Here is a 14,505-nt window from a genome sequence, read left to right on the forward strand (position 1 = left end):
CTTCAGTTGGGGATAACAGTTTCAGTACCCAACTTGGACTACAGCACAGAATAGTTTGTCGGCCGTCCGCCTACAGCGTCCCCAAGGCATGCAACGGGCAGCTTCTATCGGTTGCTTTAGTGAGTAGAGTGTGGCGTCGCGGTCTCTTTTAGATCCGGGCATTCCGCTTTTCACAAACTACGTTCAGGTGCCATTTTGATGTGTGGATGGGCTTTTGTATTCAACACAATGCCCTCGGGCACTATCGCGGTAACCACAAATTCCCGTACCCTGAATGGCTGGCTTAATTCCATGCATTTTTCGTACCAAAAAGGCTTGATTGTCGCAGTCTTTCGGTTTTTAAAAGGCGCATTTCGAGGTATTGGGGACTCATAGGTTCCTCACACCAGCATGCGGTCGGCACAGAGGGTCGCGGCATTCGTCGGTACAAGAGTTACGGTGAACGGATGCGAATTTTTGACAACAGCAACACGAGTTTCGCCTGCAGTTGAGCTCCTGCTGCTGCCCTCGAAACAGTGCATTGACGCACAAGGGCCGCAAAACGCAGCATAGGCGCGTCTGTCGCTGCGGATAGCCCGGGAACCTGTATTTCGCCGATGTGTGTTGTTTTATGTCCAGGTGCGAGGGGCTTCTTGTGTCGTGCTGTCGAAGCAGCTCCCGAATGCTGCTGCCTCGTGGTCCTCCGGGCAGTGGTGCCTTGCCTCCTCACAGTCAGCATTTTCATTGCCGAAATACGTTAGGTCGGAATTCCAGGCATGGCCTGCATCGGCATGCTTGCATAACCTGGAAAGTCCTGCATGCACATCTGAAGCTGCACTAATCCAGTTTCTACTCAGTAAAGCCGACAGAACCGTTGAACATAGAGATACAGCTTGTTGCATCCACACGCCAACATAGGTGTGTGGAGGAATTTATTTTGGAGCCATGCACTTAAAATGCTGGGCGTAAAATGGCATATACGCGGTATTGTACTTCGGCACTTCTGCATGTTTTTATGTGCACAGTTGCGAGTGCCGTAACATGCACTTGAGGTAGCGTTGCTTTATGCCTCCCAGGGTGCCGTTGATCCATCTTTGTCTGGGTCCCCTACAACACGCCTGTAGCAACTTACCGTAAAGTCAATACACCTGAACCATCTTGCGCTAAGGCTAAAAGTTTAAAATTTTCAAGTGGTATGATTTAAAAAGCGCAACCTGTGTTTCTCATTCCCATCCACAGTACATAGTCAACAGAGAAGTATTTCTTCAAAGTCCATTCCTAAGGATAAGGAGATGTGGAAACATACCGTAAAGAGCGCGGCGACAACCAGATAAAAATATACAATATACGTTATGTACTTCACCGTGATTACTGATACGAATGCATCGGAACTACTCTTTTGGCAAGGCAGATGAGGATGCAGCAGCACACTACATGATGATCCCTACAACCAGCTTACTTCACGCCCAATTTCTTGCGAACGTAAAGCACTCCTCCAGTGACGTCACTTCGTTCAACTGACTGGCACACTGCTCAGAGCCTCATCCGCTATTCTCTTATTCACCGCTCTGAGCGAAGCTGAATTTGGACCTACCATGCTGGCAGTATGTAACGCTGGGGCATCACGAACAGACACCCAAGACCTGTGTAGCATTTTGAGGCTCATGCTTTACAAATTGGTCAGCCTTGCTAGACGCTCGGCCGTGTGGGCTAGTCCTATGTTTGTCTTTCGGTTTACATGGACACCTTTCTCCGTATGCGCCCCGGATTACAGCTCATGCATTGATATTCCACATGTGATTTAATTTTAACGTCTTAGGCTGGTTGCCTTAAAGTGAGGGATCTAAAGTGTAGCATGTCATGAGATCTAGGTGGCCGTTAGCGTTGGCTTGAGCGTCGCAGAGCACTTTTGGGAGTCATCCCCCTGCCGTTGGGATGGGCGGGGCACACAAGAAAGCTAGCTTTGTCCACACAGACTTCTTGCCTTCCGCATTGCCAGCAGTCAGGCAGGTGAGCAAGGTAGGTGCAGAACTGCAACCAAGTTGTCCTACGTTAGGCGCTGTGGCTGCAAAATTTTTCAGCAGCTGGATGCATCTCACCAAGACTTTGCAAGTGATGGAACCTTTCCAGTTCCAGATATAACTTATAAGTCGGGTAACATTCCCGTTCAGCCAAGATCATGAGATCAGCTTCAGTTTTTTGCGGTGCTGACGGCCTCGCGAATCGTATCGCTGGTGTGTTTAGTGATAGTGCCCAGGCTCGAACCTATCGCACAGTTTATTTGCCACCCTTATACCGCATTGGATGCTCTCTCCCTATACTTTGAGCAATTTCTTCTCGAGACTAACTTGCCAACGTCATCCGATACGCCGTCGCGTGCACTTTGTCCACCATTAACGTAGCTTAGCGTCCAACGGTGCAACTGTAAGCTATCCAACATTAGATATACGCACCACGCGTAAAGCGATGACAAAATTCCAAGTGAACTTTTTTTGTTGAAGCATTATAGTGCTCAGAATCTGTGTAAAAATGCATTCTGTTCATGATAAATTTGCTCTCAATCTCTGGGGAACAATGTACTATTATCTGTGTGTGTGTCAATCTTTTGAGCAGGACTTTTATATCCTATGAAAAGTATCACAATTGAAAACGCATTTAAGAGGGAAAACGTGCCCATAGAAAGCGCTGACGTACGCCTGCCTGTGCGTTGAGCGCCGTCTTGAGCACACTTCAAATATTTGATCAACTTCGCCCACCCACCGATGGACAGCACAGTGTAGAGCCAGACAAAAGCAGTTTTAAGAAGTTATACCAATCATAGCTCTAAAGGGGAAAAGGAAGACAACTTTTTTGACTAGGTGAGTACTTCGCTGCATACCCTATTTGGTCGTGACGCGGAAATCCGGGGTAGGCTAACCAACAGAAGTCTCGAACACAAGGCGTCACCTCACCTTGCCATATGTTTAACACTTCTATGACACCGTATAGCTAGAGCGTTGCAGCACTGATTGAGAGCCCATAAACTTACCAGAGCGCTGAACACAGGTCCGTAAACAAGTGCAACGCAACTTCAGTTTCTGAAGCAAGTTGCATTGTGTGGGTCATTTTTGTTCATCATGTGTTTGATAGGACAACCTAAAACAGATTTTAAATGATCTAATTTAATGATCATGACGTTTATATCGCTGCGCATCAATCCACTGGTTTATCTGGCAGTTTTTTCCCTTCCCGTCCCCATGCACTCCCGGTATTCTTGCCGGATGCAAGCATAAAATCCAACTCAAAATCTGCCGTATGAATTCTGTACCTCTCCATGTACAGCCTAGCAAATGATTAGTTGTGCATCTTTCATCCTCTGAATGCACTTTAAAAGTAGCGACATACATAAGTGCCTTGCGCAGAGGCGACTCTTATGGGGAAGTCTGCGCAGACTATACACTCCAAAGAGATGTAAATACCAAGAGGACAAAAGTATAGGATAAATATACGACAGCTGGATAGCTGCCAGCTTCATGTCTTGGTAAGCGTTGGGCCCTTCCGGCTACTGAACACGGGGTACCCGATTGGTTGCCACTAAATGGCCTGTGGAGGTGCTTCTCAGCTGTACTAAGACTAGCAAAAATACTTGCATTTCGAGCATTTTGTTGGTGATGCAAGAGAAATAAAATACTTGAATCTTACGTGCATTGGTGGTGCTCCACTCATCGGATCTGACACCACGCATTGTGAGGGCCGTGGCAATGCCTCTGTACACTTTCGTTTTATTCGCTGACAAGTTAGAACGCGAGATGCATCAAAACCTCACCACGATCAAGACCGGAGCTCAAGTATTTCGGGCTTTTTTGGCTGCGAGTTAACAAGGGCACGGCCACCGCATTGCATTGTCGACTCCACCTGCGGCTTCGCCAAACTTCTGATGCTACGTGACATACCCCAAAGTATGCAAAGCCGCTCACACTAGAAAATCAAGTTTACCAAAAGCAGCACAACAGTATGCAGATGGGTGGGCGCATGCTGTAACTGTGGGGTCACCCCTACTTAATCAACAGCAAACCTGACCACATGAACGCACGGAACGAAAAGTAACTGCGGAACTAAGTGGATCTGAAGATTAAATTTAGAAAAATTGGTTGATGGCTGAATTTTCCCTGTATTCTCTTACTTGCTTTTTTCACCTACGGGACACCACGGTAGTACACTCCCCCCTTGCAGTACGCTGCGCAAGTGCTCTCACAGTAAGCATGCAAAAAGGGCTCCGTTTTCCCTATATTCGACACACATTAACTTGAAATGTACAGACCTTGAAGCATGTGTCTCGCTATTTTTTGTTGCAACGGACGGTACTCTGCTGTTCCCAGCAAGCGGTGTTGGGGCGAACCAGTGGTCAATCAAGTGGCTTTCTCCAGCTCAGCTGCAATATAAGACTTATGCACGTGTACTGCAGCAGCGAGTAGACGCTCAAACAGCCGTAGAGTTCTTGAGTTATCCTTTTATGAAGCCCATAGCGCAAGTACTGGAGTACCAGAGTTTGCGCATCACATTCGTGTCTTCATCATATTCGCATACTGGGCCACAGCATTGTTCATGATTACCGCCGCAAGCAGTCACTGAGATGCACCTCGATATAAGCAGGCGACATCAGCTCTAGCCGGGTGCAGCCGTGCAACTATACGTTCCCGATTAGGTGTTTCTAAGCTGTTTTTTTCATATTTCAATATTTGCCCTCCTCAGCAGTACTGTTTACATTCTAGCACCGAAGGAATTTTGTAACCGACGAAAAAATTGATGTACGTTGCTAGCAAAGATGCAAAAATGAATAAGCGTCTAGGCAGTACAGCTCTGCGTAAGACGGCAAGACCGTCTCGCCAGGGCCAATGGCCCATGGGTAGAGCGTCTGACTCCAGATTAAAAGACTGGGGGCTCATTCTGCTCTGGCCCCACTCCCTTTCTATGGCAACTTCCGGTTTGTTTTTACTCGTGGGACCGTTTTCTGGGCAAGCACTGTCACGTAATGGGTGTAGGGGATGGCAGACCTAGTAAAACTCATCCAGTGCCTTAGAAAGGCATGGCATCCGAAGGAAGCAGACCTTAGTGGATATGCGTGTGATCATCTGGTACGGTTTTTAACTAGTCGCCCTAGAGTTGGCATGCTATAATCTCACCAGCTAAGGCTGCAACATTTCTGCATCCCGTTATTTTATCCACTGCGCATTACAATGATGGAGAACAAAATAATCACAAACCCCCATATATTACAGCAACCGTCTCAGTCTCAGCGTTCGCAAAAAGATTTTTAATGGGGAGTTCTTACACAGGATTGGAAAGCTTGTAAAGGGACCTCGGGGTTTTGCAGCTCCAAGAAATACTTATGGCGTTTTCGTGGCATGGTGTAGTCTGTAGGCATTTGTCGCCTACACAGATCGGCACTAAGGCACTCTAGCGGAACACCAGTTGTTTTTCACCATTCTTATAACGTACAGTCTTTACAATGTGTGCCAACAATTAACCACGCTGTGCTGCGTAGAGGTAGCCGAGGTGTAGAGAGGGACTAGAATGCACTAGAGGACGCTTGGAAGCAGCAAAAGAAACTTGAATGCTGCGGTGCTGTTCAGTGGCAGGCCTATCCACTTGAAGGTCACGTGACCTCTCCACACCTTTAATAGCAGAGCCATAAGTCTAATAATACTAAGCTGCACTGCTAGATGGCTCCTCAGGTGATTCGCCTACAGATTGATCACGGTGAAGGAGGGAGATACAAAAATTGGTTCTGGTGGCCTACTGGATTCGTGCTTAAATCGGCAGTGGTAAATATTCTGCAAAAGCAACATACCAGTCCTTAAACTTTGGTAAACACAGGGATGGTTAGGTGATGAGACCGAAGCCGTAGCTCAACACAACCACTGAATTGCAGGTCACAAAAGTAGCCTGTGATGAGACGACTTCCCTTTGGACAGCTATTGTCTTGGATTGGAGAGACTGTCTTTCTGGCTCTGCATTTTAAATTGTAGCGCCTGATGTGTAGAGACGTGTTCTCATTTAACCCTCCAATTTTTTCAGAGGGCGTCCAGACCTGCGGGTGTCATTGGCTTTAAGGACTTTACAGTTTGGAGCCCTCGACTAGAGGATACGACATGGCTTGAGATTTGAGGACGGGATCGGGCGCAATAATGAAGGCAGACTAATGTCGTAAAACGCCACAAAAACGCTGGCAGTTGAAGTGACACTACTGCCTCTCAAGCTTTCTGTCTCTGTTTATTCCTTTTTCTTACATCACACTATCGTGGACCTTGGCTCTCGTAGACGCTGTAGGCAAATGACGCGTTGTGTATGTAGCAGTGGATAATTGGTTTGATGAGTCTGTTGCCTGTCGCATACAAGTACATACCGTCTAGAACGTACGAGAATAAGGCCTTACACACACCTCAGCCAGAGGTCAGCAGGGCCCTTGGCTAGACCCTTCATGTAATTGTTGGAACCAATAAGTACATAATTGTGCTGCCCAGGGTATGCAGTCACCAAATCCCTGTTCGGACTTATATCATCCGCACCGCATTTTAACCAAGAGTTGCGAGCCTGCTAAAGGCGCCCTTCAATCGTGATTGACATACAATTAAATCCATTCGTTGATTAGTTATCCTTGCGCTGTAAATATCTCAAGGCGGCAGGCTGTCCCTACTTACAAGCAGTAATTGACCTTCAGTATGTCTCGTTCCTGCCCCGACACCGCTGTTTTGTCTTTGTTGCTAGTGGTTTGTGGTAGCTTAGTAGTTTAAAAATATTGATTTTGTGTGTGTTTCACTGCACACAGCAATAAATTGGGCACGACGATGGCGTGTTCCTGTCAATTCTGAGGCTGCATGGGGCTGCGATTGCGTGTAGCGCGTGTGCCTTCATTCAAAATTTTTTTGAGGTACTTGGATCCCACTGCGCTTTGTATTTACAGTTAATTATCATTACTTTCATACAGAAGGTATTTTCTTCAGGGTATTGAGAACGGCCACTCTAGCCGGTATGAGCAAACATTTGTAACTAATTAACGGTTAGAAAACCTAGCAAACTAAGTGGCTAAGGCTGTTTTCATGCTTAGGCCATATTACGAAGAAGGCCACACAAGGATGAGCCCAGAGCCTTGGTCAGTCGTGGTGTACACCATGAGGGCATGACATAAAAGGCGCATAATTAATTCAATGCTAAGATGCCTACGCAATTGTGCAGGAGCTTCTAAGAATTATTCATGACAAGTCTCAGATTTTGGGGCCGTCACAGTTGAAAGGGTTTGTCGCAGTGCATGTACGGATTGTGCAAAACCGCAGTTACTTCAAACAAATAAATTATTCTCGCTCCTATTTCCATAATTTTGACAGTACTTGCTATTATTTGGAACATTCGCTTCCGCCTTGAGCTTCGCACCATGTGGCCTGGTCAAATTGCATTGTATATGCTGGCATCGTTTCGTATGCCTGTACCCTGCCACCGGTTGTTTTGGCATACTGCAGCTATACAAACATGCACTGAAATTTTAAAAAAATACTTCAAGAACTGAAAGGCTTTCCCTGCCAGCCAAAGTTCAGAAACCTAAAGTGCTCAGAAATTTATTCGTCTATGCCCTACCCAAGGCGAGCGTGCCTCAGAGCCGAGGCTCGGGCTTGCAATCATTGCTGTTAAGGGTCTGAAGGCAGCGATGCATATCATTAGAGTCTACTACAGCATATTTGAGCTCTTGCCGGTGCCGCTAAGCTCAATCTCACGGCTTCCAATCAGCAGTAGATTACTGGATCTGATCGTTCATCGGAGGCAGTGTATCGAGTGTGATAAACCTCATTGAGAAAAAATTATCTGAGTGTCAACTTCAATTTCTTCATGTGTGATAGAGCTACGAAATTTGTGAAGCTTGGTGGGAAGGAAATGATTTTTAGTAGCGGGGTGCCTTACGTGTATAACCTTTGCCCACTTCAGGCAAGCCCAGCCAAAATGGACTCCAAGTATGAACGCCACAACCCAATCGAGCAAGGATAGTTCAGCAAAATTTTAGATTCTGATTGTGCAAGGATGTTTGTTGCTCGTTTCAATATGTTCTTTCAGCTACCGCCATGCTGATGAGGAGGCTCCATTGTGTCCTGCGCATTACGTGCCTCCGGAGCCAGAGTCAGTGCTGGAGAAGCGTCACATAGCGTACGTGTTGCCCTCCATATAAGGTATTTGTAGGGAGAAGCTTAGCTTCAGACTCTATACAAACGCGAAATAAAGTCATTGGATGTTTCTTAAAGGGTTCTCTCCCTTTCCTGTCTGCGCCCCTTCGAATTTTTATACCAGGGAGAGGGACAGCTAGGGTGGGCTTTTCTGTAGCCTTCAAGCAAGTCGAGGTTTTAGATCTACCTTCATGAAGCATATAGCCCCAGCGAACACAGCAAAACGTCGTTTGTATGTAGCTTACAGTAGTCTAAAATAAATAAGATGTATGCACTAGGAAATCATTTAATCGACTCCGTGTCAATTTTTACTTAAATTTAATAATTGCAGTGAAAGAGTGTAAGTGGAAATCGGCCAGCTACACTTGGGGAGTGGTACACAACAAATGAGCACGGACTTCATCAAATTGACCGTACATTTACACAGCTTTAAGCATGGCCGCAACAGGAATTGCAAAATGTTTAAACGATTTGTGGATAATGGAAATCACTAGAGGAATAATCAGTCAATGCTTGGTCACGGTACAGCAACAGTTACAGATCTAGTGCAGAAGTATATTCCTACTGGGCTGTGGCGGAGCAAGGGCTAAACAATTCGGAGAGGCATCAAGGCCAAAAATTTATGCTGAAGAACCGTACCGCAGGAATTTCCCTAGGTTAAGACGCGCCGATGATGCCACGATTAGTCAAGCAACTGGTTTGATCAATAATGTAGGAATTCCAGGGAATCCAACCAAACCTTGGATAGCAATTGCAGATTCGGCGGACTGATTCTCGAATTAGGAGGCGTTTAAGGGAGCTGTAGCACATACATCTGGAGCCGAAACCCACAAATACTAAAATTACTGGGACGCCGAACGCTTAGCGAGGACAAAAATTTAGTAGTGGATGCTAGGTAGGTATCCAGGGCTTAGGGTCGCCAGCTGTGAACTCAGAAATGCTTCTGCACTCCGTCTTAAAATGTCATTCCCATCCCACTCTGCTGCGTTAATTGGGTAATTTGACTAGCTTTCGAAAGACTTCACGTATAACACGGAAGACACGGGAACCTTTCGTTGATGGTGGTTGTTCTCTTGACTTCAGCTCTATTAAAGAAACCATGCAGGTGAATATTCCGCTGCGCAAGGCCAAGAAACCCGGGATCGCAAAGTAGAAATTTCAATACAATTGTAAGTTTAGTCAGTAAGCGTCTCAATTTGCTTTGGTAATCCATTTTAGTTCTCCATACCCAGTGAGAGACAGGTTCTATGGATCTCCGATGGATCTGTCCTTCAGGGCATTGCCGAGCAGACCTATCTAAGTCGATAAAAGACTTCCTGTGCTCATATTATGCAATCTATACATTATTTTGTTGAGATAAGAAAGTATATTGAGCTTTGCTCGGGCCTTTCCGATGTACGTGGCAAGGTGTGTTCACGCTTGCAGACTAAGGTACAGAGATGGTCCAGCAGGTCGCTGTCTTGGGTGTATCTGTAGGAGGAATATCTGGAAAGGCTTGTTAAGTGCTTTCCAAATAAAGTGATATGTCTGAATCTTCAAAATTTCTGACGTAGAACAGATTCATCTGCATATCAGACCTAGAGTCCGATAGACCACATGGATGCTGATCTGGCAGCATTCTTGATAGAGTGTCTATCTGTTTTGTTTTTCCTTCAAAATGCAAATAACCATAGTTATTCAAAGATGTTCCAGCTACAAACAGGTCGTTTTTCTCTCAGATCATCAGTTGGTGCCGCGGTGCACGGGCAGGTGGTAGGCCAGCGGCGGACTGTCGGTTCCGCACCTGCGGCGACCACCAGCAACGGGGAGCAGGACAGCGTTCCCTTTAGTGTTGTTCCCAAGACAATTTTTTTTCGTACAAGGCTTGCATGACTACACAGTGTTTCGGCGTCGAGACTTCCGTTTTTTAGTCTAGTTTCAGAATTTTTTTGTTGGGTCACTCGTAAATTGCAGGCAGTCTCCGACGTGGCCCCGGCACTACAGAAAAAATGCGTGGCGCATCGTCGTTCTTAGTGCCTCTGTGCGTTCTGTGTCTGGGGGCTGCTTCGTGGCTTTCCCACGTCTCCCCTGTTTGCGCTACAGTGGAGCTAAGTGACAAGCTGAAAACCGCGTTAGGTTCCATCTTTTCGCAGGACAATGATGAGAATCCCAGCCCGAAGCTTGAGGACCTTAAACTTTCGGATGATCTCCCTACAAACGAAAAGGTAGAGGCTGTGGTCGGTAGCGTTGCGTCTTTCGCTGGTGTTGATGTGAGCGATGTGCTGGAGGAAGCTGATTTGTTGGAGAAGGTTAAAGACGTTCTTCAAGAAAAAGATACGAACCGCCGTCGCAGCCACCTTTTAGAGCTTCTCAAGGAACTCTTTCAAAAGCTTGCAGCGAAATTGACGGGCAAGAAATCGTGTAAAGAGTTGAAAGCAGAGGGTCATACTCCGGAGGCCAGGCTGGGATACTCCCCCGTCCGTTTTTTTGGCTACCCCCATTACGACACCGAGACGCAGCAGACATATCTATACAGTGGAGTGCCTTTGAATATTGTGAATGGCTTCAAACAGCCTATAAAGGTTGGCAGAGCAGACTATCTGGTCCAGGGCCCACCTTCAAAAGTTTTGGCGTTCTTTGATTGCTTTGGGGAATACACGGCAATAGCTCAAGCCCTCACCCCGGATGGCCACTGGATCAGCAGCCCACATGATGGCATGACACCACGTCCTCTGTATTTACAGGTTCAGGGTACAACGTATAATGGTACAGTAGCCCAGATTCTGGTGCGAGCCGCACTAAAGACCGTGGTGAAACAGATTGATTTTAAATTCCAGAAGAGAGGAATGCTGACTGAATTCGTTGAGAAGGCTCTCTCAGGAAACCTAGAGGCTTCAGACTTCGTATTGGACGCTACAGGTGCCCGAGCCATCAAAGATCTTTGGGGATACACAAGACTCAGCAAAGACGACCTTGTTTCCTTAGTGGCCGAAATGTCAGATACACAATCCATTCCAGAGAAGCTTAAACTGCTCTATAAATACATGAATGGAACTGAGATAAAAACGACTAAGTGGAGCCACCGCAAGTTGGTGAAGAAACAGCGCAGCATCATGGTTACTTTGACCACCTATCCTAAACCTGATGCAGGGGTTAGGAGTACAAGACAGATGGACTCACCGAAAGTTACACTCCAAGATATTTCGGACGCCCTCAAAGAAATCGATTTTGAATATTAAATGCAGCAACATCCACGCAGTGCCAACAGGAACACAGCTGCAGCAGGAACGCGGTTGCTGTGTTCAGTCAAATTACGCAAGCAATGTTTTGTGCTACGCAGTGTAGGTAGCAGCTGAGTGCTAAACCGACTTATGAAATGATAGCAGCCGCACCATGCTGCAATGCTTGTATTCACATGCCATTTCTACAAGAGATGTAGCTTTAGCGCGGGAAACCTAGACGGGTCCTCAGTCGTGCGCTTGTATTTGTGAGCATTTCAAATTTTTTCAAGAGGAGGCAAGGAACAGCTATACCAAAAAGTACTTTATGAGCGAAATAGACTAATCATGCATAAAGAGGGAGGGAAGCTTGTAACAAAGTCGCACTAAGGGGGTGGCTGGGCATTCAAGAAGAGGTAGAATAGTGAAGTGTTTGTTAGATTAGGAAGGACGAAGATGATATGCCTTGGGAGGGGGCAGGGACGATGTACATAGTATTACTTAGTGTTAAGCTCTAGTTACGCTCGGAGAGCACTTTACTTTTGCCGGCGTTCGCCTAGTGGGTAGCTGCAAAAACTCGGATGCAGCCTGAGCTTCATGCTGGCAGCAGGAAAGAGGCCGGTGCCTTACGGGCGTGCAAAAACTTTTTTCAGCGCTTGCTGCTGGCGCCATAAGAATTTTGCAGTTTTTCTGTCCTTCCTGCAGTTGGTAGCTGGCTTGCGCTGGTGTTACTCCTTTCCAATTTTGGGGTCACCCTCCGCAGCACGGTCTGTTCCAATGCCAGCGGCGCCCTTTACCTCCTGTGCTTCTTGTTGTAGGCTTGGGAGGTCAATAAGCCCATCATTGCGCTCCCATTTGGGCAAGCCATCCTCTCGAAAAATGCCGAATGAATTTTCGAATATGTTTCCGTGCTCGACCTCGAACTTGAACATTTCATCAAAGGCCTCAAACAGAAAGACCGGCAAAGGAATTCCACGAAGCCTGATGGTGTCTTTTTCCGGATCGTTTATGATCAGTCCTTGGGCCCTCTTTATGGTATTTCTAAAATACCAGTAGGCGTTCGCAGGAGTAGCTTTTGCAGTTCCTGCAGATGGCCATCCCGTCTCGCCAACCCAGAGGTCCAGGTCTGTTACGTTGTTCTTACAGAGGGCTACCCTCTGCATGTCCAGTTGCATGTCAAAATTGAAGTAGTAGCTGTATGCTCCATCCGAGGGAAGGGCAGATCCGGGAAAACCTACAGCTAGGTAGGGGGGAATATGCCCGCCTAAAGCCGCAAACCAGGAGTAGATATTTACCATGAAGGGCGCAGGGGGGCTCTGCGACCTCAGAAACTCCCAGATTTCCCTTAAAATCGGCAACACCGAGGGTCTGAAGTCGGCAATACAGGGCGTCCAAGGGTTTTGAGACATCTCCAAGATACCCCCATTTAGAGCTGTCGTTACGGGCAGCCACCCCAGTCCTTCTTGGATTAGCGCTCGCTTTACGTTTCTCATAGCGGGCAGCAACTTGGCAGGGCTGTTTGTGGAGCCGCACTCGCCCTTGGCTGCCCATTGCTCTGTCTTGATGCATAGAAGCGGTTCGTTTCCCACAATAACCAGGCGCAAGATGGAGGCGAAGGGTTTCAGCTGTCGTCGGACCACAGATACGGCTCGCTGAGGAGAGCTTGCCAAGTCCGTCAGCTGCCGATTCGGCAGGCCCACATAGACGCTGACCTGCTGTCCATACACCTGCGCAATCGTCGCAAGTCCGTCTGGCGAGAAGGTCTTAATGTGATAGAAGCCATTGTTCTTCAAGATTGTGAACATCTCCTCTCGGGGAATGCGAAGTTTCGAATACTTGTCCGACCAGTTGATGCCCAGAAAGGCGCGCGCTGCAGCAGCTTCGCGGTTGCAGCGAGGAGCGCAGCAGCAAGGGTGAGGTGCTCCGCAGCTATGCGGGTCGGCTTTTCCCCAGGGATCGGGGCATATGAAGCCGCAGTTTTCCTTAATGGCCTGCTCTGGGCTTTTGTCGAGGTCGTAAGAGCAAAACGGCTCCGCAAAGGAATTCGAAAAGCAGCAGAAAAGGGAGACACAGAGAAGGAGCAGGCGAATACCGCATAGAGCTAGGAAGGGCCTCCGCCTCCCCCCCGAAGGGACCTTGGGGGCCCCCATCGACCGTTTGGTCCCAGTCAGCATAAGAAGGGGGGAACTGCAGACACATTACTCAAGGAAGGTTTTGTAGTGGCGTTAAAGAACGGTTTCGTCTGTCAGGAGGAAAGAGTCGCAGGGAAAAGAAGGAACGCAATGGGGGCCGAGACGCCTGGGGGACTCATATGCCCCTAGGGAGCGATCAGCGCCATAAGAGTCTCCCTGATCTTCTTTTGAAATGCCGCACATTTTCGCAGTTTCTGAGTTGATTCTAGGAGAAAATTACTTACAGTTAATTTTCTAAGGCGCTTTGGGGAGCTAGCTGAACCGGAACTGACCTGCAGTATAGGAGAAGGACCGTTCCGCACGCGGAGTCAGTGACCACGCGCTGTGTACTGTGTGTGCGTGGGTGTGTGTGCGCTCACACACTCATTCATTACCGCCAAATGATCAGGTATACCTTAGGACTTTCCTCATGCTTGGTCGTTCGCCTTGATGGACGAGTATTTTGGGAGTGGATGCATGCCCGTTTGGAGGAAGGGAGGGGGGACAGGCGGTGCGTGTGGCGCGCTGTATCGACTCTGATCAGCATTTGTCGCCTTTCCCTCCCAGGCTCCTCCACAAGCATACTAGCGTGACACAATAGGGGTACTACGGACCTCGCGAGTTTCCCCCTGGCTCTACTCTCGAGTGCACCCTTCCTGTCTGTTCCTATGACTGCACACAGTGTAAAGAGGCAACCGCCATAATACAACAGCACATGCAAGACATCAAGCAATCTACAGAGACCTTCAGTCTGCTAAATCGGGGCCGAGTGCTCGTAGGGCTTCTCCTGGGGTGCAACTGCCGACAAAATTCCTCCGGGTAAGTCCCGCGCGGCAACTAAAAAGCTCTAAAGAGCGGCAGCAGCGAGGCTTACTGACGCAGCTTAGCGCCATATTCCGGCCTTGCGAGAGGATCGGTGACTGCAAAAGAATCGCTAGCCTCTCGAAACGAGCCAGAGTCTGGGGCACA

At 47.7% G+C, this 14,505-nt stretch overlaps 2 protein-coding genes across 2 annotated transcripts; one reads left to right on the plus strand and one right to left on the minus strand.

Moving 5' to 3' along the window:
* The first annotated feature begins 9,764 nt into the window (after positions 1-9,764).
* LOC34621018 lies at positions 9,765-11,386 on the plus strand. Its single transcript, XM_022734244.2, has 2 exons — positions 9,765-9,984; positions 10,122-11,386. The coding sequence occupies exons 1-2, from the start codon at positions 9,765-9,767 to the stop codon at positions 11,384-11,386; spliced, it is 1,485 nt and encodes a 494-aa protein (XP_022590507.2).
* Positions 11,387-12,093: 707 nt separating this feature from the next.
* On the minus strand, positions 12,094-13,740 carry LOC113147579 (lichenase-2-like). The gene is made up of 2 exons (XM_026338589.1): positions 13,645-13,740; positions 12,094-13,395 (listed from the first exon to the last, which is right to left on the minus strand). Exons 1-2 carry the CDS (start codon positions 13,738-13,740, stop codon positions 12,094-12,096), a joined length of 1,398 nt encoding a protein of 465 aa, XP_026194374.1.
* Positions 13,741-14,505: the final 765 nt, after the last annotated feature.

Source organism: Cyclospora cayetanensis, unplaced genomic scaffold (genome assembly GCF_002999335.1).
Source record: "Cyclospora cayetanensis isolate NF1_C8 unplaced genomic scaffold, CcayRef3 CcayRef3_contig_28, whole genome shotgun sequence".
In the NCBI taxonomy this organism is placed as follows: Eukaryota; Apicomplexa; class Conoidasida; order Eucoccidiorida; family Eimeriidae; genus Cyclospora; species Cyclospora cayetanensis.

What these genes read in the sequence shown, in the direction of transcription:
- LOC34621018 (XM_022734244.2), top strand. Translation starts at nt 9,765, where the DNA reads ATGGATGCTGATCTGGCAGCATTCTTGATAGAGTGTCTATCTGTTTTG. An exon ending in CAGCAACGGGGAGCAGGACA is followed by an intron (nt 9,985 to 10,121) that starts GCGTTCCCTTTA and finishes CGTAAATTGCAG; the next exon opens with GCAGTCTCCGACGTGGCCCC.
- LOC113147579 (XM_026338589.1), bottom strand. Translation starts at nt 13,740, where the DNA reads ATGTGCGGCATTTCAAAAGAAGATCAGGGAGACTCTTATGGCGCTGAT. An exon ending in GGCGTCTCGGCCCCCATTGC is followed by an intron (nt 13,396 to 13,644) that starts GTTCCTTCTTTT and finishes TCCTTTGCGGAG; the next exon opens with CCGTTTTGCTCTTACGACCT.